The 23,535-nt window shown below is 39.8% G+C and overlaps 2 protein-coding genes and 1 non-coding gene across 3 annotated transcripts; 2 read left to right on the top strand and 1 right to left on the bottom strand.

Moving 5' to 3' along the window:
- Window positions 1-2,541: 2,541 nt before the first annotated feature.
- Window positions 2,542-6,544, bottom strand: tpi1b (triosephosphate isomerase 1b). The gene is made up of 7 exons (XM_038711112.1): window positions 6,331-6,544; window positions 4,244-4,367; window positions 4,052-4,136; window positions 3,776-3,908; window positions 3,527-3,612; window positions 3,358-3,445; window positions 2,542-3,250 (listed from the first exon to the last, which is right to left on the bottom strand). Exons 1-7 carry the CDS (start codon window positions 6,437-6,439, stop codon window positions 3,132-3,134), a joined length of 744 nt encoding a protein of 247 aa, XP_038567040.1. The 5' UTR covers window positions 6,440-6,544; the 3' UTR covers window positions 2,542-3,131.
- Window positions 6,545-8,831: 2,287 nt separating this feature from the next.
- On the top strand, window positions 8,832-8,886 carry LOC119898380. Its single transcript, XR_005443539.1, has one exon. It is a non-coding gene; the product is annotated as a U7 small nuclear RNA (small nuclear RNA).
- A 1,230-nt stretch (window positions 8,887-10,116) lies between these two features.
- On the top strand, window positions 10,117-23,475 carry lpcat3 (lysophosphatidylcholine acyltransferase 3). The gene is made up of 13 exons (XM_038711111.1): window positions 10,117-10,319; window positions 12,291-12,398; window positions 14,805-14,911; window positions 15,384-15,477; window positions 15,738-15,775; window positions 17,614-17,792; window positions 17,941-18,049; window positions 18,187-18,273; window positions 18,611-18,774; window positions 20,209-20,356; window positions 20,652-20,807; window positions 22,022-22,165; window positions 22,252-23,475. Exons 1-12 carry the CDS (start codon window positions 10,235-10,237, stop codon window positions 22,139-22,141), a joined length of 1,395 nt encoding a protein of 464 aa, XP_038567039.1. The 5' UTR covers window positions 10,117-10,234; the 3' UTR covers window positions 22,142-22,165; window positions 22,252-23,475.
- Window positions 23,476-23,535: the final 60 nt, after the last annotated feature.

The following is a 23,535-nucleotide window of genomic DNA, read 5'->3' as shown; positions in this document are numbered from 1 at the left end:
AGAAATCCCTGTGGCTCTTCTGATGCTCCTTCTTGACCTGTGAGGGCTCGGGATGCTCCTGCGCCATGCTCGTGCCCCCCATCCTCTTCACAGTGTTGGGACCCAGGAGCCTCCACTACAGGGACTGGCTGATGGTGCTGCTGCTGAGGAGGATTAGGATGAGGATGAGGATGATGGTGGTGGTGGGTGTGCTGCTGCAGCTGGGCTCCAAGGCATCTATCCAACCGGGGCTCTGGTTAGAAGACAAATGATGACAATGACAATCATGCAGTTTAACTTAAGAATCATGCAAAGCTGCTTGGGGTTTGGTTGCAAGCAGATTCCATTCACCAACCTGATTTGAGAAGCTTCAGCTGCATCCTGAGACGACTGATTTCTACATCTTTTGAACGAGAAATCTCCTCTTTGTACTCGGCTATTGTTTTTTCAACAGCTCCAAATATCTCCTCTGCCGCGGCTGCCAGTCTCTCGCTGAGAAAAGCTTTCAGGGACAGCATGTTAGAGGTCTCTGATCAAAATAAATAGCTTTTAGTTGCTCTAGGAGACGTGTTCTGGGCGATCCGTGAACGTCACGCTTCGCTTGTAAACACGGACATGAGACCGTGCCACTCTGAGTGCTCAGTGTGAGGCACTACCGCCCCCTGCAGGACCGGGGTGCGAATGTAAGACCCCTGTTCTCCGTATCCAGGATGCAGAGGGATGGGGACAAAATAAAAGGAACACCTTGTAATATAATGCAGCGCACAATAAGGGTTGCGGAATGGAAAAATATAACATTACAAAACAAACAAAAACTGTATTTATAAATGGGATTATATTTGTAAATTACTTTGCCCAAATAAAATGTCCAATGAGAGCCCAGCTCACATAATAAAATCACATGAAATCAATGCGGGATTTCTGGAGACTCTCTTTGTTTAGCAATTTGGACAACGAAAAGCACAACTAAAAACTGAAATAGAAAGGGCCCAACGGTGGCGCTTGCATTTCTATCCAATCATGGGGCCTTGTCTTATTCTGTAGAGGGACCCAGTGTCAAGTCAAGTAATTTTAATTATATAGCCTAATGTCCCATATCACAAATTTGCCTCAAGGGGCTTGCACAGCATCTACCAATAGAGCCTCAATTCAGATACGGAAATTTGTCAGAATCTAGTTTTAAGACACATTTCAGCTGAAATTGTGCTCACATTTTGTGTATTTTTAATGAAATTCATGTTTAATGAAATCATCAAACATACAGCAAACCGGTGCTTGTGCAAGTCTTTGTATGTATATATGTATAAATTGTAACTAACATTTGTCAAATGTTATAACTAACATAACATTAATTTTTAACTTGGTTATTTTGTGTGTTGTTGATGCTATGTTCAGTGCAGTTCTGATGAAAATAAAATGCTATTTTAAAAAGTGCTATTGTGTTAAATTACATTAGATTCTATGAGTATTCTTGTTATGTTGTCTTCCTCCTGTACATACCCTTGCTCTTGTGGTGGTTTCAATACAGTAAGAATATAAAGAAGACAAAGACACTGGGACAGACAGTTTGGTTAAAACCGAATATTTGCTGAAGTCAGATACGCAGATTTTGAAGGAAATCTGAACATTTGAAATGTTGACCTCAACCTGAGCTGAATTAACCTGCTCCACTTGCCACCTGTCTTTTAGTTTTATTTTCTCTTATATGAATGACTTAACCTGTTCTTTTGTTATAATACTGTACCATTAACAGGGTGTTACCACAAAAGAGCATTTATACTAAACCAACTTACCCTGTGTAAGGTTAAACAATCTACCTCAAGACCACAGAAACAAACTTACAGAACCTAAGCACAGTGTATTTACACACTATTTGGTCTCATGGCCAATTCAAAATACTTTTGTATATTTACTACATAAAGACTGTTTCCTAACCAATTAAAAACACTCTTTGGGGCATCTGCCCTAGTAGTTAAGATGCATAGAATATTGCTGCGTCGCTTCCAGCAGGGGGATCCTTGCTTCATGTCCTACCCTCTCCTGTCTGCATCTCTACCCTCACTGTTGAATTAAGGAAAATGACAAAAGCTATGGCTTTGCTCCCTGGCTTGTAGAGTACAATGAAAGTGTGTGCATCAGAGTGAGAAGTATACAATGTTTGCAAGTTGGTTAGAAACCAACCAGGCTAAAATCCTCTAAAAACACTTTGTTTGTTTATAGGAGTATACTTTATTATTAAGAGACCTGAGGTAGGAATAAAGTCTTGTTACAACAAACACAAGATGTTTATTTTACAGTCTAATATACACTAATATGTTAAGTTCTATATAACTAAGTTTGTAACTGGCAATGCTACAGTTTCCCCCAATACATGAATCTTACACTGCCGTGCGTCGGTTTTAGTTCAGAGCTGGGATAAAAATAGATGTCAAATGCCTTTCTGCATGGCATTGTCATAACAGGAGTTCACTTCTGTAATGAGATACTCTATCCCTGCCATCACTCACCCCCCCCCCGAAAGCAATGGGATGAACTTTATTAAAACAAAAACACAAGACAAAACAGTCTCTGAACCGTTTATTACAATGTTTCTTTACAGCCTTCCCACCCTCCATACCCATCAGCCATGACACACAATAGGATAAACACGTAATGGACACTTCTCTCGTGGCAAAACAGCCAATGAGAGAGAGTGGTTCATGCACGTCGACAGGGAGGCAAAACCCACAGAACCTCACAACACACACGAGACCGATTTTAAACAAAATAAATCGGCTTGACACCAGCTGTGACTGTTTACAAAAAAAAAAAAAGTTCGTAAACTTCAAGTAAAGGCGTGGACGTGCGGTCCACCTCAAGGTGTAATTGTCAATCTTTACAGCTTGAGCACTTGGTGTGGAAGTTAGTATGCACACATTCTCAGTGGACTTAACTCGTTTCAGTGCATGTGTCAACCTGTCCCTTTTCTTCATGAAAAAAAATATACCAAAAAAATATATATAAAGGAAAAGGAGGGAATGACATTATTACAGATACTTTGAATAAAAGGGGGAAGAGGAAGTGCTGAGTGTGAGGGATGATGGAAATGGATCGTCTGTATGGATCTGGCCTCTGATCTGGACATGGTCACAATGCAGCTGCCTGAGTTTTTTTTATGCCTTGGCGTTGATGATTTCGACAAACTCTGGCTTGAGGGAAGCTCCGCCCACAAGGAAACCGTCAACGTCCTTCTGGGAGCCGAGTTCTTTGCAGGTAGCACCGGTCACAGAACCTGAGAAGATGAACAGGTTTATGGAGATGTGCAAAATCAAAAAGAGAACATGAGGATTTTTTCCTAGCAATTATTCAACTACTAACACAAACTTGACTTTGACTGACCTCCATAGATGATCCTCACAGAGCTGGCTACAGCCTCAGACACGTTGGTCTTCAGCCACTCCCTCAGTTTCTCATGAACTTCCTGGGCCTGAGATATTGTACAGGAAACATTACAATGGGTTGTGGGAAGAGAGTGTAGAAATCCTTTTCAGTAGTTAGTTATATTTACCTGCTGTGGGGAAGCAGTCTTGCCGGTGCCAATGGCCCACACAGGCTCGTAAGCAAGCACAACCTTGCTCCAGTCCTTTACATTGTCTGTGAAAGAGACATGTGATAAGACTTGAATTTGTATTTCACAATGTTTCCTGATTTCCACCACACTCCACCTTGCGCAAATTGCCCCTGAAATGTGTGTTACAACATCCAGACTCTCCTGTGCATATAAAACTCCACTGTGGAATCGTCAGGAGTCGCGTACCTGCAATGACCTTGGTCTGAGCAAAGACGACCTTCTCGGTGATGCCGCCCTCCCTCTCGTCCAGCTTCTCGCCAATGCAGGCGATGACACCGAGACCACTCTCCAGAGCGTGGGCTGTCTTCTGACCAATGAGCTAACACATACACACACACCTAATTGTAACGTGTACGCAGGTGTGTTTTAATTTATTTTATATTTCCTAAACATGTAAAAGGATGCAAGTCCTACCATTTACACTCTGTCATTACGGTCTATGATAAAATCATCCAGAATTACCTCATCGCTCTCTCCGAAGACGTGGCGCCTCTCAGAGTGTCCCAGGATCACCCAGTTCACACCACAGTCCTTGATCATTGCAGGGCTGAAGACAGATGATATTCATAATATAAAAACACAAAATGATCAAATCCTCTTAAACCGACTCATTATCAAACCCTTGTTATGTTCCTCTAATGATAAATGACGTACCTGATCTCCCCAGTGAAGGCTCCCTTGGAAACTTTGTAGCAGTTCTGAGCAGCAACGCCGAACTTGGCGTCGAGCTTGGACCTGACAAAGTCCAGGTAGATTGTTGGAGCACCGCACACCACCTCTATTAACACAGAAGAAAACAATGCATAGATTAGGTTTTAGGACAGTGAGAGCTATTCCAACAAGTTATACAACCAAATAGCAACACATTTTTGACCAACTTCACATACATACACGTTTGGGATTTACTTTTGGTAGAAGATGCAAATGTAGGCTACATAACAGAATTCAGACAACAATCATGAGTAACGTGAGTGATGGTTAAACAGTGAGTTTTCCATTTCAAATAATTCTGCCTCCAACAAATAATTATAGCCTTTATGGAAAAAAAAGACAGCAAAAAACAAACATTTTCTAGTCAAGTTTATCAAAAAAATTTCTTTAACCTTTTTTTGTTGTGGCTAAATTCCATGAATATGACCAGGTATGTTTAGCTACTGAACAATATCCCAAGGGGAAGTTCCAGGCCTCCACACTTCAACACTGTGTGGGCTCAAATTCAGCCCAGTCTTTTCAAATGTGACATTTAAAGACTTAATCCATAATCAAAATGTAAACTAAAAGGGTCCACCAGCACCAAAATTCAAAACACAGGACTAGAAACTGCCATCATCCAAGGTGTACTTCTCTGAAACAGACAAAATGTTTGCCTTCACAGACAAACATGATTTTCAACAGCAGTACAGTCTGCATTGGTCAAGTAGAGTACAGTCAAGTCAAGACACTGACATTCAAAATGTAACTATATATCTTGGAGTTACCAGAGTCTATATTAAACACCTCATGTTATTATTGGTTTGGTAAAGGTCATTTGTCCCAGGCCACAGTTAAACCCCTCTGCATTAAAGGTCTGAGTTCAGCCTCCTAAAAGGTCGCCTACACAGCTGCATTTTGCTGAGGTCAAAGAAAAGTCATGTGAGTTGAGAGGGTCAAAGAAAGAGCAGGAGTTATAATATCCAGCATGTGAATGAAACAGCTGAACTTTGACTTTAAAGCTCTGCAGAAAGGCCAGTGGGAAGTCTGCTTGAGTTTCACTCTGGCGCTGTGAGGAGGGGGGGGGCATTATGGAGCAAGGTCCAACATGGTCTGAACGGTGAACTGGTATACACACACAACACTGAAGTTGCACAACAGCAACTTGCAGGAGGAGCAGAAGTGGCCCTATGACAGCAGAAACAAGCCGAGACACATTCAACGTCTCCCTGCTTGTGTCAATTTCCGTGTGAGTATCGTGCACCGAATGGAAAAACTGAGTTATGTCCTAATTAAACAGCAGCCTGTATAGTTTGTCTCAAATCTGCAGGAAGCAGACTGAAACAGGGCAAATGTCTACTGCTGCATTCACGTCACGCTAGAAAAATCGTAGACGAGATGACTACAATTGACCAAGCAGGGGGTTAAAAAAAAAAAACAAAACCAAACATGCATCAGTGTTTTCTGTGCTCTTCTGACTTGTTTAATACTTCCGTGACAATGAATTTTCCAACCGCATCAACAAGTTAAAATAACTTCTCACAATAGGCTACTGTGCATCTTCATCAGCTTACAGATGAAAGGGGAGACGTTTACGAGCAGCCTCACTTGAATGCACCAAGCACTTTCACAGCAGAGGCAGAGCTGGCAGCTGGACTACGTGCTGCTGCAAACGCACACCCACCACCGACATTACCGAAACCAGTCATCTGCACTCATTCATTTTCTGTCCGTCTGGGGCTTTTCAGTGTCAGCTCGGTTACATATCGGGAAAAAGCATCGCTCACAATGAATGTAACTTCATTAGTGCATAAAACGAAGGAGATGTAGGTCTGTGCTGCTAATGGTGTCATTGATTTATTGAATGGCCGAGCCATTTTGACTCTGGATGGGGAATTCGGTTGTGATATGAAGAGATGAAAACGCGGACAAGTTAACTGTTGAAGCTGTAATTAACAGTGTGAGCATGATAATCGGACAACAATTAAGTGGCTAAAATGATATATGTTCTAAAGCAGGTTTGGTGTAACGGTTCATGAAGATCCACATACCGACATTGGGGTCCACCTTGGCTCCGTTCAGGGTCTGGATGAGCTCCCCGAGGCTTTTCTTGTCGCCGTTCATTTTCCAGTTTCCACCAACGAAGAATTTCCTGCTCATGATTGCGTTTGAGTTTTTTTGCGGGTGTTTGAAGAATAAAAACGGTACCGACAGACCACCAGGGTACACTTCGTCTAGGGCAAGAGAGCGGATGTGAGAGAGAAGCTCAGGGTATTTATGAACATGGGGACATGTAACCCCTCCTCTCTCACAGCTTCATTGGTTTATGGCGTCACGCCCGCAAACGCGTCTCCCCATCTGAGAAAGGGGAAGAGCAAAATGTCATGCTGCGTTCATGTGCTGTGTGTAAAACTTTCCCACACATTGAATAATCCTGTCCTCCTCAGACCTTCTACTTAAGTAGCAATCCCACTAAATAAATAACAGAAATACTCTGTTATAAGCAAAAGTCAAGCATTCAATATTTTACTAAAGTACAAAGGTATTAGGCCTATCATCAAAATATAAAGTAAAAGTATTAGTATCAAATTTTCAAGTAAGAAAGGAAAAGTACTCATTGTGCAGAATAGCCCATTTCAGAATACTACATATTAAATTGTTACAAATAATATATGACATCATGTTATTTTAGCAGCTAGTAAAGGCTAATTTTAATTAGCCTACTTAAGATACTGCTGGGTAGCTTGTGAATTTCTGTAAAGTCTTATCTTATAACCTATATGCAAAAATAACTTGCCACTAAAATGATCAAATACATGTAGTGGAGTAAAAAGTAGGATATTTGCCCTTAAAATGTTGTGGAAAGCTAGAAAGTATCAGTGTCAGTGACACTTTTGTTATAATTATTGTTAGTTATTTTTTAATAGAGAGTGACAGAAAGGATTTTAAAAACACTGAAACAAGTAATAGTGAAGAGAGACATCAAAATGTGAACAAAGAGGATCTCACTGATATTTAATCTAAAGTAAGTCATTAGATATGTTAACAAAAACACTAGACAGCATTATAACACATAATGAAATTTTCTTTTATGATCGGTTGTTGACGAGGCCTCTGCCTGCTGCCTATCAAAGATAGGTAAAGATATGGCGACAACTTCTTTGCTAACAGCCTGTCAAAATACTTAAATTTATGTTACACTGTCTTGTGCCCATGTAGATTTTGCATCATAGCAGGTATACATTTATGCTTTCAAACACTCAAAAATGAAATCTATAGTAGTGTGTTTGTGCATGTTGGTAAAGTGAGGGAATCTAAATTATGTGTAGGACTGGTGAAAGGACAAAATGATGTTGATGAAACAATGACATAACAACATGATCTGTCTCACTTCATCTTGCCCAGGTTAACTTATCAACTCTTTGAGTTACACATTTTCAGTCAAAACCATGAAAGTTTCATGGTATTTACACTGAGAGTGCCTTTATTTTTAATATTGTGATAAATATTATGACTGGAATCTCGATTTTTTCGTTTTCAACAGTAACAGACCATAACAAAATATGACCTGACACATGGCCTCTTGTCAACTTGTCTTTTACTCCTCTTTTGTTAAAATTCTGCATCAAAATCATGAATTAAAAGAATGCGTATTGCTAATTACTTTGCAATAAGAAATCATTCATTTCAGTTAACCATTAATTATACAATTTATTAATTAATTGTTATAACGAATTATTAAATATTAGACTGTTTATTACTACAGTAACGTAGGCCTACTACTACAACTAACTTTTCAAATATCAATCCATCGTCAACGCTTATCCTGCGTACAGGGTTGCGGGGGTTGGAGCCAATCCCATCTGACATCGGGCGAAAGGCGGGGTACACCCTTTTTATATACAGTCAATGGGTAGACCCTGGACAGGTCGCCAGTCCACCGCAGGGCATTAACAGGTTTATCAATCACTCAAATCAATTAGTTACAGTACGAGTGGGCTACTGTTTGGTTTCCACAATAATAGTAACAGAAAAAAATGTTGTTCATCAATCTTTTGGTCTTTTGGTCATTTGTGCTCTTTGTTTAATGTTTTTGTTTATGTCTGTATTTGTATTTGTATTAATCACTATTCTTGTCCTTGTTAGTGTCTTTGCTAATAAAGATGTTTTAAAAAACACGCATTCATCGAAATGAGAAAAAAAAAATACAGTACGAGATGTGGCTGAGAGGCGGAAGCCAAGACGATCTACCGTTTGATTGGCTGACACAACAAAAGTCCCACCCCTTTGCCTAGAATCGAGCTTAGTGACTGGAGGATATTCCGCACAGTTTTGCATACCCGACATGCACTGCGGCGTAAAAATAAATGTTGTTTTTTTTATACAGCTAAAGTTGGATTTTGAAGAGTTTGAGATAGTTGTCATGAATAAATACTCATTATTGAGTATTGTTCATACTTTATCGTTTTGTTAGGCAAACATAACTTTACACCATAGCAATAAGGTATGTAGTTAGTGTACTAGTATCGCAAGTTGACTTTAAGCATGTCAGGAAAATTTGCTCTTTAGATATTTCTCTAGCAGGTTTCTCTTAAAGAGAAGCCCCCACATCGTGTTCAAAGAAAATGTACTTTACAACAGAAATTACTGCCTTTACCTTGCTAAAATTATTGATGGAATTAAAGGTCTGAAAACATTTTTACAGTACATTGATAAGTGCTAGAATCAAAAAGATAAAATTAAAACAAAGTAATCCTTACACAATGTCTCATTTAAAGTTTATGTACTTGTTTTATTTGTCCATATATGTCTATGTGCACCTGTGTTTGATATCAGCAAATATTTATATGCACATATATTAAAGTTGAGATAAGATAAGACATACACGTTTATGTAACACATAATAAAGACAACAGAATACAAATTAGATTTTAATTGGAATCAAAAAACTAAAACAAAACTATACCCTTGACATCATGTCTCAATGTTGACTTTTTATTTAACTTTCATATATATACTTTATTATTATTATTAATTTTTGTTTTATTTGTCTTTATATGTGTATAGATGTGTTTCCTGATGTCAAACACTTGTGTTTTTTGTGACATCAGACATATATATTAAAGTTACCATAAGATAAGATATGCAAGTTTATGTACATAATCAAGATATACAAGTCAGATTTTAATTGGAACCGAAATTGAAAAATGTTTTCATATTTAGGATTTTTTATTGAGAGAGAGAGACTGTAGTTGCAATTTTAATTATGTTTAACTAGGTATCTGTGATCAACCAAATCAGATAAACTATTAAGTTATTGGATGCCGAGTATTTCTACAGGTCAAACACGTCAAGTGGATCTTGAATTATTGTTGTTCCTGCGTGTAGTCACATGGGGGCACACTTACACTGCTATATCACTGTCATGTCCAGGGATTAACCTCACACTACCATGCGCCAGTTAACTGGTTTTGCCACACTAAACAGCATTCTGGGTGTGCTGCTACAGATGGTCCTACCTGTCGACCCAATCTTTCAGCGAAACACTGTCATAATCAGAATCGGGTTTGTTGCCACGTACATTTTTACATACGAGAAATTTGCATATGTTGGTGCTTAACAGTACACAAACATAAATATAGTAAATAAAGTAACGGGATCAAAGATGTGCAAGTATACAAATGCTAAAATACTAATACAAAAAATGCAACAACTATATATTGTGGCGAAGAGCACAGACTGTATAAAAAGGTGAAGAAGGTGAAGAGGGACGAGACAGGAAGGTGAGGGGGGGCGTGGAAGTGGGAGGAGAACCATCACAGTTAAACTTTGAAGGAGGTTGAAGCCGCGAAGGGTCTTTAAAAACCCGAGTGCACATATGCGTGGAGGTCTGCCGTGAGTCAGTAGAGTTCACTACTGAACCGTCGCGGAGAGACGTTTCCGCCCACAAGAAAGATGGCGGCTCCCTTGCTGGAGAATCTGTCGGAGTCCTTAGGTTCCCCGGAGCCAGCGGTTCGACTAATATTATCTATAATAATCGGTGAGTTTGGCCTCACGAATCAGTTACGGTTTGTTCTTGTAGCTAGTTGAAATAGCATCCGCTCCGGTGACATGTTTGAGTTCTGTCTGTTACACTCACTGCTAACAAAACGCTCAGTCAGGTTACTAACGTTAACTGGGAAGACACACAGTGTAACGTTACTTACAGGCTGCAAACTAGTTGTTTTGGTCTACTACTGTACAGCTAGCTAAATAATGATCCGGATAAATAAATACCTGGCTTCCACGAACCCAGTAATTGATTTCCAGAAAGCTTATGTGAATAAATGGCACACACCCTTCCTGCCAAACATCATCACCAATGGCTAACTTGTGGCTTTTAACTGATATGAGGGTAGTCTTGTGTGGTGTATGGCTGTCTGCTTGCCATTGTGGTTACTGTCGATATTTGCCCTTCTTTTTAATTATTTTCCTAATTGTTGGACTATATAACAAAGCAGACAATTAGGTCAAGTAAGCTGGGGCAGTGACTAAATGTAGACTAACGTTACAAAAAACACGCCTTGCTACAGTTTAATAAACCTTTGTGTGGGTTGTAGTATTAGCATTAATGTATGAGACCCGGATAATGAAAATAATAGCCTCAGTGATGTTGGGGAGAGGGACATACTTTGACAAGAAGAATGGTCACAGGCTGCCAAAAACTGTCCCCCTCACAACCCTCTGTTTACCACTTAGTTGAGTAGAGGGGAGACAGACTTTGATGGGGTTAAAAATGTTGGCACAAGGCTGCTGTGACATTTCATTAAAGTGCACATGTTTGCTTTAACGTAGGGTCTGCTGTTTTATTCTAGGTTGTAACATGTAGCACTAAGTTAGGACTAGAGGGTGGGGATGACAGGGGTGTGGGTTTCCTCCATGTTGTCCTCTCTGAACTTTGTCCTGACACATAGACAAGTCTTCTATCTATGTCGCCTCACACCGACAATACAATAGACTGAACATGGCCATGCAGACCACACTTTGGTTGGCTAATACCCTTCGGTTGGCCTGTTGCTCCTTGTCCTGGTGTTGCTTAATGTGTCTTGCATAATGCTGCAGTCATATAGTAACTGCATTGCACTGCAACAGTGGAGCCTAAAATACCAGGAGGTTTTGCCCGCTATACATAGGCTAATGTGATTTATGGTTTCGTCAGGCAACTGCTTTGCATTAGCAACTACAGGGTAATGCACTGTGTGGGACTTGAATATGTTTCTAGATTCTGCTGAAAATGCACCACTACAGCTACACATCAGACAACAATGGTGCTCTCTGACAAAGAGGAAGAAGATATATCAGGCATTGGCTACATCAACACGTTGTTAGTTGGATCAGTTCATTGTTGGTTTTGGTCTTTGCATGAGGTTTGTTGGCAATAAGAAAAATTTTGCAAATTTCAAGCTGTATCCTTTAAATTTCCCAGTAGAGTAGTCTCTGGAAAGAAGTGCAGGGATTTGGTCATCTCATTCAATCAAATGGAGTTCATTTCAAATGGCGGCCTGTTGTATTATACTGTAGACCACGTTTGCACTTTTCTCAAAAAGTCATAACTCCAGAATCACGTCATATTTCTGACAAACATATTTATAATGTAGCAGTTTGGAGAAGGTGTTTACATTTCAGATATGCAATACAAATATCAATCAATAAGTAATAACATTATGATGAGTTAAAATATGAACAAGAATTCCCTATGTGAAAAAAACCTTTACAGTTATCACTGGTGAGTGTTTGTCCTTGTGGTACTTAGGGCAGCTATCTTTGTCCTTGAGATGCCAGATTTGCGAGGAACAGATACGTACAAATAGTGTGTGTGTGTGTGTGTGTACGCTTTCACCACAACGTTGGTGTTGTTAATATCAGGTGGTGTCAACAATGGCCTCTCTTGGCTGATATGAAGACACGTACCATAGCTCCATTAACCCCCCCCACCCCCATATTTCTCTCCATCTCTCCATCTCTCCTGCAGGGTATCCCTGTGCTCTTGTGTACCGGCGGTTCTTGTTCTACCAGCCTGCCACAGTTATACACTTGTTCCACGTGTTCTCCGGAGTGGCTCTAGCAGCATTCAACTTTGGTGAGATGAAGAGGGAGATTGGGCCTTTGTTGTTATTCAGTTGTAAATGAATTTTTCTTTCAGTATTCAAAGGTATGTGTCAGGCCTTCTATAAAGCTGCCCTGCTGAGTTTTCTTGGAAATGCACACAAGTTATCAAAGCTCCAGACTAACTTGTTCCACAGGTAGCACCAGTGCTCCCTAATGAAAAGTGTAGGAGCACTAGCACAAAATTTACATGCACCACTTAAATTGACATGCAACTCCTATGCTCTAAGCAACCCCTGAGTCATGTAAACCATTTGCCACAGAGTCACACCTGAATAAGAATAGGTAGACCTATACATAACAGAATGAGGTGTAAACAAATAATATTTATTGAATAGGAAATTTTCTTAATATATATCAATATCTAAATATTTTTATATGCATAAATAAGAAATTGTAGAATATATACAATGTAGAAAATGATCAAATTTAACGCCAAGCTTTGGCCCTGCTGCCTGGTAATCTGTCCATTCAATTAATTAATTTAAAATTCAATATTTAATCTATAGTCAAACCACTGGTTTTCATGTTGCATTAGTCCAGAGTTTTAACTAAACCTTGACTTAGAGACATTGTCTTGTTTTAAAATATGTGCTCCTGTGAGGAGTGTCATCACACCTGGACTGGTCCCTGCAGAGGTTGCTGCTAGAAAGCGTGAGGTCAAACATAATATATAGCCATATTTGCTCCTTGTTCTAAAATTTAGTAGCACTGTCACAGTCTGGAGCCCTTAGTTGTGTCTAAAACGTTCCTTACCAGAATGCAATGTGTGTATCCTTGAGGTCTTTTTTGTGTTTCGCGTGTGTAGCCTCGAGACAAACAAACCAAGGACCCTCTCATAAAACCCGGCTAATTGTCCACAAGGTCACTTTAATTACACTAAATGTAAACATTGTATGTTAGCACCAGCTAGAATGACATTTTAGTCTTTGGGCTTGGTGAAGAAATCAAGTCATTCAAGATCATGTGTCAGGGCTAAGGTCTAAATGCTACTTAAACCACCATCAGTTATCTAAACTTAGAGACATTTTTGAATTGTTTTATTGATTGTTTTGGATTGACAAGTGAAAGATTTATTTGCAAACTAAATGGGATCTCTGAAGCAGCTGAATATAATTCATCTTTTGAATGACATATTTAATGAAAAGCTGGAACATCTAAAGGAAACAACGCACTTAAACACAAAGCAATTTTGACCCATTTAGTTTGGAACATAATAGCAGAGGAATGTCTAGTTGAACCGTCTTTCACATTTGGATGAATCATCAACTAATAGGTCATTTCTGGGTTTGGTTGACAAGGAAGTCAATGTGTTGCTCTTTAAAGCCAGCAGGTTTGGCAAGTGGAAATTTACATATAAATGCTATTTTTGTCCATGTAGGCGGTCTTTTTTCTTGCACGGCTGAGGGCTGCAACTAACCGATTCTTTTCATTTTCGATTGAATCTGCCGATTCTTTTCACGCTTGATTGATTCGTTGTTTGGTCCATAAAATGTAGATGCAAAGAATTTCAGGTTGCTTGTTTGTTCCAACCAAGAGTCCAAAGATATTAATTAAATGTAGACCTGCAAGTGTAATTTGCTCGTTCCAGGTGAATATTAGATTTTTGGACTGTTAGTTGAATAAAAAGTCATCTGAATAGATTTCCTGGGGCTGTGGTAAATTAAAACGGGCCTAGTTCACCTTTTTTCTTATATTTCATAGACCAAACTGATTAACCGATAATCTGCCAATTATTATCAAGCTTAATTGATAATGAAAAAAATCATTTGTTTCAGCCCTGATTCAGTTTACTATCATAGAGGACGAAGAAAAACAGCAAATATTCACATTTGAGAAACCGGAAACACTCAGTGTTTGAAGTTTTTGCTTAAAAACGACATCAATTGATTTCTGGATTAATTTCCTGTCAATCGACAAATCAGTTAAACTACTAATAGTTTCAACTCTACAATAAACTTATATTTCTAAATTGCCAATGTGATGACAGAGGTAAGACGTGCTCCTCTAGATAGGATGAAAGGATGAAGCTTCCTCATGGACGAGAGTGGCATGCCGAGGTAAACGCAAACCGCTAACACTGATTTCTGTCTCTTCCCTTTTATTCTGTTGTGGCTGCACTTGGATTTCACAGCAGGTCTGTTGCTTTATCTTTCTCCTTGTGGAATACTTTTTTTTCTTCCCACACCTCTTTGACAGCTCATTTCAAGTCGGATGTGTGTCGTGGATTTGTCTTGTTGTCCTTTTTCTCCATCTCTGCCAATACTGAACTATGGAGGAAAAATGCTGTTGTCATGTCCAGTCCTACAGGTTACGCTTGTCTGCACTCACCACCCCACCCTGCCCCCCCTGTCCTCCCCTCTGTCCGTCTCTTTCCCAGGCTCTCAGATCTATCACTCCGCAGTATGCATCCTCATCCAATTCCTGATGCTGAGGCTCATGGGAAGGACGGTAACAACTGTCCTGAGCAGCTTTACCTTTCAAATGGTGAGGTGTCCTGGTGTTTCCTAGCCCTTTTCCATGCATCCAGGCTTACTTTGTGGCATTAGCTCCCTTTTGTCTGTTGTCAGACTTTTGCTGCTGTTGGCTCATGTACTGCCTATTTGTCTGCACAGTTAATATTTGATTTCTCAATGTGCTATTCTGCTATTCCCTTTAATTGCTTTGGTAAAGCCAACACACAATTTGTCCCATGTATTATAAGGGCCAGTTATAACAAAGGCCTTGTGAGGTGGTCACACATGCTTAAAGCGGGAATGCTCAATCCTTTATTTTTGCATGCTCGTGCATTTTTTTGCTTACACTTAAAAAAAAAAATACGGTGATGAAACCAAGTTGGCAACAAAAATATGTCCATTCCAGATTTCCTATTTATTTTTTATTTTTTTACAGAATTTGATAACGCAGATGTTTTCTTACTGGATGTCTTTGTCTTTATATCCACTCTGTCTTCCTGTAGGTATACCTGCTGGCAGGGTATTACTACACAGCGACGGAGGAGTATGACATCAAGTGGACTATGCCTCATTGTGTCCTCACACTCAAACTTGTTGGTGAGTTGACTGCCGCTCTCCTTGCACTCCTCCGCTTGACAAACCCAATTGTTTCATAACCGCAGGTGATTTCTCGTTGTGTTTGATTTGATATCTTCCCGTTGCTGTTTTTGCAATCTCCCCTCTGTACTCTAGTGAACGATTAACACGCTGATGAACTGCTGACACGGCCATTGCATGCTTACAAGTGTTCAAATGATCATGACAACATTAGCCACTCTAACATAGGTTCTGACACCAGTTGCATTTTCTGATTACAGGTTTGACATTTGATTACTATGACGGCGGGAAGGAACCAGTGAGTTTGTTGGTCTCTCTTGCTTTTGACTGCTTGATCATTGCTCAGTGTGTCGAGTGTCTTGGACATGGTCTTTGTTTTGAGTTTTGCTTTTTCATTTCTTGCTTCTTCTTTTTTTCCATTTAGTCATGTGTGAAAGGGAGGTAGATGAGGTTCAACAAGTAGAGGAGTAAAGTCACCTGAGTAATTAATTAAGTAATTTAAAGCACTAGCGTAAATATTGGGTCCTCAACACAACAATGGCTCAAACAAAACTTACTCAAGAAATGTGATCTTTGCGCACCTGCAGATTAATTCATTAGTGATTAATCAGACAGTTATTTTTTTCAATTAATCAATGCATTGTTTGGGATTTAAAATCTTAAAAAATAGTCAAAAATGCTCATTACAACTTCCCAGAATGTAAGGCGCAAGTGACATATGTTAGATTGTTTTGTCTGACCACCAGTTCAGCAAATCTTCACATTTGAGAAACTGGAACGTGCTTTAAAAAAAGATTGTTGGTGATTAATTTTCTGTCTGCTAACTAATTGATAAATAGTCTATTCAAATAGAATTTCCGCTCAACGCACGTTTATTTTCAAGTATGTAGGAGATAAGTGAATAGATATGTTGGTGTGGAAACATAACTATTTCTATAACTGGACAGTGTCTGGGAACAGTGACCGAAACATATTAAATGCCACCACAATGGTACAGTGCTTTATTGCAAAGCAAACAATACTTACTTAAGAAGGTCTGTTGACACCCCGGGCAAGATCAAAACAAGGATCCAGACTGTTGGACACAGATCTTCCCACTAAACTGCTAAAACTGTATGAAACTAAACCAACCAAAAAAAAACAAAACAGGCCTGGTGTCCCAGCTGGCTAACGCAACAGTGAAATAACTGCAACATAACAAAAGGGCTTTGTACTGGTGGGGAGCTGGCCTGACCCGTTACTCTGCCTCCCCTCCTTTTTTAATGTGGCCTCAGTCAGCTCAGGCTCTCTCTGTTTGCCTATTAAAGGCTCTATGGAGGAGAAGACAAGATTATATAGAACACAGGGGAAAAACAGGACACAACAGAGGCCAGAGAAATAAAGCCCGCAGAGATTTTAAAAGGCGGGTGGGTGATGAGGATAAAAACGTCTTACACGGCATATGTAATAATGTATCGCATCATCAGTATATATTAAGATCCAGCACATTTGTATGGAAATTCAATTGAGAAACTGTAACCAGATACAGGATCAGTGGATTCCTAAAAATGATGTGATCACATTAGTACAACATCTTCCAATCCAATATTTCCATAGAGCAGTCGGACGCATTGATTTGCAGCATATATGGTAGTATAAATGGTCAAACAAATGCTATAAAGTGACATCAAATATGCATCCCTAGCCAACCAGCTTAAAGCTCATTTTGTTACAATAACTGTTCAGCAGCTTTTTTCCCCCGGTTTTTTAACTCCTTTTAGTATATATGTATCTGTGTTAGCTGTTCTTTTCTGTTGCTTCATTTCATTTTTATTCTAATGAGTGTTTATGCTGTGCTTTTTCTTCTTCTTTTTTTTTTTTTTTAATCTGTTTATCACTGTCTCCTAAATGTTTCAAATGAATGTCAACAGCCACTCTTCAGTTTGCAGCCTGCAGTTTAATGCCAGTTTTTAGTTGGGTCATATTGAGCCTTGTGGTCAGTCTAGATCGAGGTCGAATTCTAAACGAATCCTTTGTGACTAGATGCATCCTGAGCTCATCAAGGTGCTTTTAAAATCTGTCCTTTTCTGTTCTCTTCCTCCACTCCCGTCATCCCTCTCTCATATCTCCCTTCTCTCTCGTCTCTTTAAACTCCAGTCCCAGTTGAGTTCTGAACAGAAGAAAGCAGCTCTGCCGTCTGTCCCCTCTTTGCTCGAAGTGTGCGGCTTTTCCTACTTCTATGGAGGCTTCCTGGTGGGGCCCCAGTTTACATTGCGCAGCTACCAGAGGCTGGTGGCAGGGGAGCTCTCCGACTGCCCAGGAAAGCCTCCAAACAGGTTAGAGAGCGAGGAATATCATGGGTGATGAAAAGAAAATTAAGCTTAAAGACTATCATTATTTAGCGTGGTGCAGTGTCACAGCCCTGTAGTTAATGTTAGTACCTTCCCTTTATTCCCATGCTCATCTTGTTTCCTTCTTTTCCAGCATTGTGCCGGCTTTGAAGAGGTTTGCTCTGGGTTTTCTCTGCTTGGCGATATATGCAATATTTAGTCCCTACTACCCAGACAGTTACTTCTTAACAGATGAGTATGAGGTGAGAATGACAATATGTTGTATGTAAAAAAAACAAAACAAAACAACAACAACAAATTCTTTTATTGTATTCTTATGTCTTCCTCCCCTCCCCCCAATGTTCATTGTCTAAAATATAAAACTATGTCCTTTCCACAGGCTCAGCCCTTCTGGTATCGTTGTGTGTTTTTACTGATTTGGGCTAAAGTCATTTTGTATAAATATGTCAGCTGTTGGGTTATAGCGGTAAGTACCCTCTTGATCTCCAGATATGACCATGAAATGTGTTTGTGCCTTGATGGCAAACTGCTACTGATTTGCTTTCTAAAATAAACCTCATTTAGATGAAGTTTTGTTTACATACAATACCTGGCCTAACACGGCATAGAGAGAGCTAAACAGTAAAACACATTTACATACCTTTGCATACACCTACACTACATGCATGAATACATTATTTTATGGCACACCCTGATTTGAACCCAGAGCATTAAGTACAGTCCCAGTTTATCAGGTTTTTGTGCTTCATGGTGGGATCTTACCTGCAAATGATAAAAATGATGTGTGCTTTGTGTGTTTATAGGAGGGTGTATGTATATTATCTGGACTAGGCTACAATGGTGAAGTGGATGGGAAGCACCAGTGGGACGCCTGTGCCAATATGAAGGTGTGGCTCTTTGAAACCACGCCGCTTTTTGGAGGAACCATTTCTTCCTTCAACATCAACACAAATGCCTGGGCTTCCAGGTCAGTGTCAAGCGTGGAATCTGTTACGTTCACTGGCTTGTATTGGTGCTGTAAACGTTAAATATTCACTCAGATGATAACAGCGAAGTAGAGGGTATAACAGTTCAATCCGATATGCAGATGTGGCAATGCAGAGGAGCAGCCTGGTATCACATGCCAAGGCCTGTCTTCACAGTTTGTTCTAACACAAGAAGGGAGGGAGCGGACACCCCTGCTGGAAGGGGTTCAAAAGTTTTGCAGTTTTCAGATAATTAAAGGCAGTTTTCCAGTAGGAGCATGTGACATCATTTGATGATGACCACGGTGAGCAAAGCAATTTATTGAACATACAGTTTATTACATGGTCCCTGAGACACAGTGGGAGTGGAGGAGGGGAGTGACACCTTTCCAAAATGGAAATAAAGATCATCTCAGTTAACTAATAGGCTATTAGAACTTCACTTATAGGTGAGTTTATAGCTGGTCAATGGAGAACTTTCATGCCCTTGGTAGTTAAAATACAGACTCACACTTAAAATGCTCTCATTGTTTGACCTACAAAGTAAAGTCTATTTATAGTCACATATGCGCCACTTCTGAGTTTTGATTCTCACAGCACACACTTTACACTTAAGCAGTTTAGTTTTAAAGGGGTTAAGTTTTATATTATATTTGTTAAGGCTTGCTCCACTGGAAGACTGGCTGAATAGGATTATAAACATGCAAGCTTTTTATGAGGCATTTGTATTACGATATACAGTACCAGAGTATGAGGAGAATGTTTGATATATAGACAAGCTCCTTAAGGGGTCAGTATGCTTCAAACAAACTGCTTTGTAGTAAATGCCCTTTAAAATACCGTATACCTTTTTCCAAATGGCCGCATTCAGAGGTGGGGAGGAAAGTCAGCTGTCATAGAGATGGGTGAGACGCAATCAAAGGCATTCATAGTGTTGCACTGGGTCGTGCACACCAGAATTAGCAGAAATAGCTGTGTGACGCATGAAAAACGGGAGCTTGAAAGAGAAGTTCAGATCCTGCATACCTCTCACCTTATCAAAACACTTGCGGTAGGAGAGTGTGCTTGTCAGATTTTCAATTTCGGAAAGTTACAAAAATGAGTTCTGACGTCAGAAAAAGGTGACAAGCACAAACAAAAACACAGGTTTGGCGATTGAAAACAAAACACGCGTGCACTTGTAACACAGAGTCCGGGACCAGCCGTGTATTGTGGAGTACTCTTGTAGAGGATGCGAAGTTCTTGAAATGTTTTAATATAACCTCAGTTGCTATGCAACAACTTCCAGGTAAGTGAGTGCTTGCCATGTAGGCAGTGATAGCTGATGCATTAAGCATTTCTGACTGCCCTTATCCAGAATGTTAGTCAGAAAGAGATGATCCATAACTCTTCACCTGATTTTCTTCTTTTTTTTTTTTTTTTCTTTTTTTTTTCAGACATGTCTTCAAGCGGTTGAAATTCCTGGGCAATAAAACCCTCTCTCATGTGACCACACTCTTCTTTCTGACGATTTGGCATGGTCTTCACTCCGGATACGTCTTGTGCTTCTCCATGGAGTTCTTCATCATCACTGTAGAGAGACAGGTATACTACAGATACAGGGCAGAATGTGGCAATAAGAAACCTAAAGATAATTAACTCCAGGAAGCTGAAGCTGTCTTTCTGCTTTATCTGCATCATATAAATCCACTGTTTACTTTTAATCAAGTGACAGTCTCTTGTTATTAAATAGCATTACACTATTGATCAAATGCACCTCACTGCTGAATGCAATTGAATATTGACAACACTCACAATTTGGTAACAGTTTATTATATAACCACTCTTGTATTGTATTACTATAACTGTTATGGAATATGTATGTGTGTGTTTCTGACAGGCCCTGGCACTAGTGAAGGACAGTCCCTTGCTGACAAAGCTGGCCAACAGCGCATTCTACCCTCTCATCTATATAGTCCAACAGTTTCTCCACTGGCTCTTCATGGGCTACCCTCTAGTGCCATTCTGCCTCTTCACCTATGACAAATGGCTCAAGGTAACTCACAACTCTCAGTCACGGGATAAATGTGTTTGCGCTCGCTTTTAGCATTTAGCTTTGGGTATCATAGTTAAAGTTAAACCAAGGGGTGGGGACATGTTGAAATACAGTCCCGGGGTCTTGATTTGCAATATAAGATCACTATCTTCTCTCTCATTTTGACATGTTTAACTAATCCAAACAAAAACACCATACTGGCTAACCTTGCAAAAGCCCTTTATGAATCACAAATGTATCTGCAGTTTGGGAGTGACAATTATTTGTGAAATAGGATGTTTCCCCATTCAAAATCTGCGTATTAGTAGTGCTCGCAAGTCATTACATTGAAACAGGCCCAAGGAAAGCAAAAACACTACACAGCTGTTTTACTATATTATAAAAGAGGATTTACAGCTATAATCTTTTTATATTTCATCATGAAAAGTCAATTTTATTTATCCAAACTCACAAATTTGCCCCAGGGCTTTACAATCTGTACAGCATACGACACACTCTATCCTTAGATAACCGACTCAAATAAGGAGAAACTCTCCCCAAAAAACATTTTTAACTGGTGGGAAAATGGAAGAAACCTCAGTAAGAGCAACAGAGGAGCAACTCTCTTCCAGACATGCAACAATTTCATATGTACAGAACAGATGGCAACCGTGAAATTATTACTATTACTCCTAAATTAATATGTACACTGTAATTTGCCAGGCACAGCAAAACCAATGAACAGTGACTTGCATTTAATTGGACAGCACAATGCTTTGCTAGGTGACGTCACATTGCTAGGCAAGGAAGTTCACTCTGTTGTGTCAGTGAAAAGAATGACTAGGGCTGCGGGTTTTTTTCACACAAAGCTATTGTTTATGTTTCTGAACACGGCCTTGAAGGCAGTTTACTGGAAACAAGAAGGGAATCTTAAACACGGAAAAGCAAATAACGGCAGCTATTCAGGAACAGGAAATGGGTGCAACAATATGTTTAGATGGTCTGGGGAAAGTGGCTGGTATTTATACACTGCGGCTCGTTGAGGGACATGTGTGACCTGACAAGGGGTCGAGGGACAGGTATGCAGGTGAGTCAGGTGATTGACAAAGATGGGAAACGCTCTGATGGCAGCTGGTGGACAGGCGGGGTAGAGACAGACCAGGTGTCATCATAACATTGGGATGTGTAAATGAGGATTGTAATTTGACTGTTCTGTCACCTTTTTTGTTTTTCAGGTGTATTCGTCCATCTATTTTTGCGGTCACGTATTCTTCCTCGTAGCCTTTTTAAGCATGCCATACCTCCGTAAGGTGCTGGTGCCTAGGAAAGAGCGGAGTCCGATAAAGCAGGACTAAAACTTGGTAATAAGATCTGGCATGGTAAGCAAGGACAGGCCTTATGTTTCAGTCATTAATGCTGCTGTGGGTAAATGTTTTAGTGTTAAAATATCTCTGTTTTCTTCCAGGTCCATCTAAGGCTAAATATCCACTGAAGGGAACTGTGACTTTCATGGAGCAGAATGGAATAATATATATATATATATATATATATATCCCCATGTAAAAATAAAATTCTATATATTTTTGTGTTTTAAATGGGAGGGTGTTTTTATAAACATTTGGAGAAATGTTTACAGGAAATGACCATCGTGCCACATGGGGTAATTGTGAGCCAATCAGGGGTGATTTCCTGTTTGTTTGTTTTTTCTTTTGTTAAGAAATGTGGGACTTGTAGAACTTGAGAGACTTACATGCTGTCGATACAGAATTGCACTCACCAGTCACAGTTTCTGAATTTGTCAAATTCAGTGGCTCGTGTGTGTGTGTGTGTGTGTGTGTGTGTGTGTGTGTTTTGCTTTTTTTTGACGGGGGGGGGGTTGGTCATTTCTCCCGCACATCGAGCACCCACATTTAGCGGCAGCGGCAAGAGGTTTAAGCACAGCCCCATTGTACGTGACACTTTCTAATGTAATAATACAAAAAGCATACAGCTTTCTGCGACGGATAATAATAATCAGGGGGGTTGTTTTTTGAAAATGGCTGCCAATGGTTATACAAGCACTGTAAATCACACTGAACACTTACCCACAACTCAAAATGGCCTTCTATAAATGAATGTTTTTACAGTACATTTGTTTTGGTTTTAAATTTGATTTGTGATTTTAAAAAAAGACTTGATTTTATAGAGTTTGAACGGCTTTTATGAAAAAGAGAATTTTGTAGCTTTGGATAAGATTTCATGAAAAGAATTTGCATTGTTCTCCTGCCTTTCCTGGTGTGGTGTTTCTGTTTTTTTGTGTGTATCCTCTTCTCCCTCTGTTCAGTCCACACCACTCCTCAGTCTGCCTTGATTCAAGCCCGGCCCTCAGCTCTGAAATACACAGAGGTGAAAGTGAATTATTTCACAAGGAGACTTGCACACTGCCCCAACCACACACGCACTACAGTTAGTCATTTTTGGTTCATCCTATAGTCACTCTGATCTCCACAAATAGGGGTATAGGCTGTTTGTGAACTGAGGAATTGTCTCATTTTGAACTGGAAGAAAACAAACAAAAGACAATTGAGGGGGAAAATCCATTTTTGTGTTTCACTTATGGCCTGTTCTTCTGTTTCTAACAGCAGGTGGTGATTAAACAAGAGTGTGAAGTAAAAGCATCCCACTGTAGGTGATGCCTCTTTTCATTTTGTTTTCACAATGTTTTTTTTTTGGGGGGGGGGACTGGATTGTCTGATCCATGGCATACTGG

Source organism: Micropterus salmoides, unplaced genomic scaffold (assembly GCF_014851395.1).
Source record: "Micropterus salmoides isolate LMB-PRFRI ecotype aquatic unplaced genomic scaffold, ASM1485139v1 Ms_hic_scaffold_11, whole genome shotgun sequence".
NCBI classification, from domain to species: Eukaryota; Metazoa; Chordata; class Actinopteri; order Centrarchiformes; family Centrarchidae; genus Micropterus; species Micropterus salmoides.
The sequence above is the reverse complement of the archived record's forward strand: the minus strand, read 5'-3'. Positions and strand labels throughout refer to the sequence as shown.

What these genes read in the sequence shown, in the direction of transcription:
- lpcat3 (XM_038711111.1), top strand. Translation starts at nt 10,235, where the DNA reads ATGGCGGCTCCCTTGCTGGAGAATCTGTCGGAGTCCTTAGGTTCCCCG. An exon ending in TCTAGCAGCATTCAACTTTG is followed by an intron (nt 12,399 to 14,804) that starts GTGAGATGAAGA and finishes TCTCTTTCCCAG; the next exon opens with GCTCTCAGATCTATCACTCC. An exon ending in ATGACGGCGGGAAGGAACCA is followed by an intron (nt 15,776 to 17,613) that starts GTGAGTTTGTTG and finishes TTTAAACTCCAG; the next exon opens with TCCCAGTTGAGTTCTGAACA.
- tpi1b (XM_038711112.1), bottom strand. Translation starts at nt 6,439, where the DNA reads ATGAGCAGGAAATTCTTCGTTGGTGGAAACTGGAAAATGAACGGCGAC. An exon ending in CAAGGTGGACCCCAATGTCG is followed by an intron (nt 4,368 to 6,330) that starts GTATGTGGATCT and finishes CTGTGTTAATAG; the next exon opens with AGGTGGTGTGCGGTGCTCCA. An exon ending in TCAGACCAAGGTCATTGCAG is followed by an intron (nt 3,613 to 3,775) that starts GTACGCGACTCC and finishes TCTCTTTCACAG; the next exon opens with ACAATGTAAAGGACTGGAGC.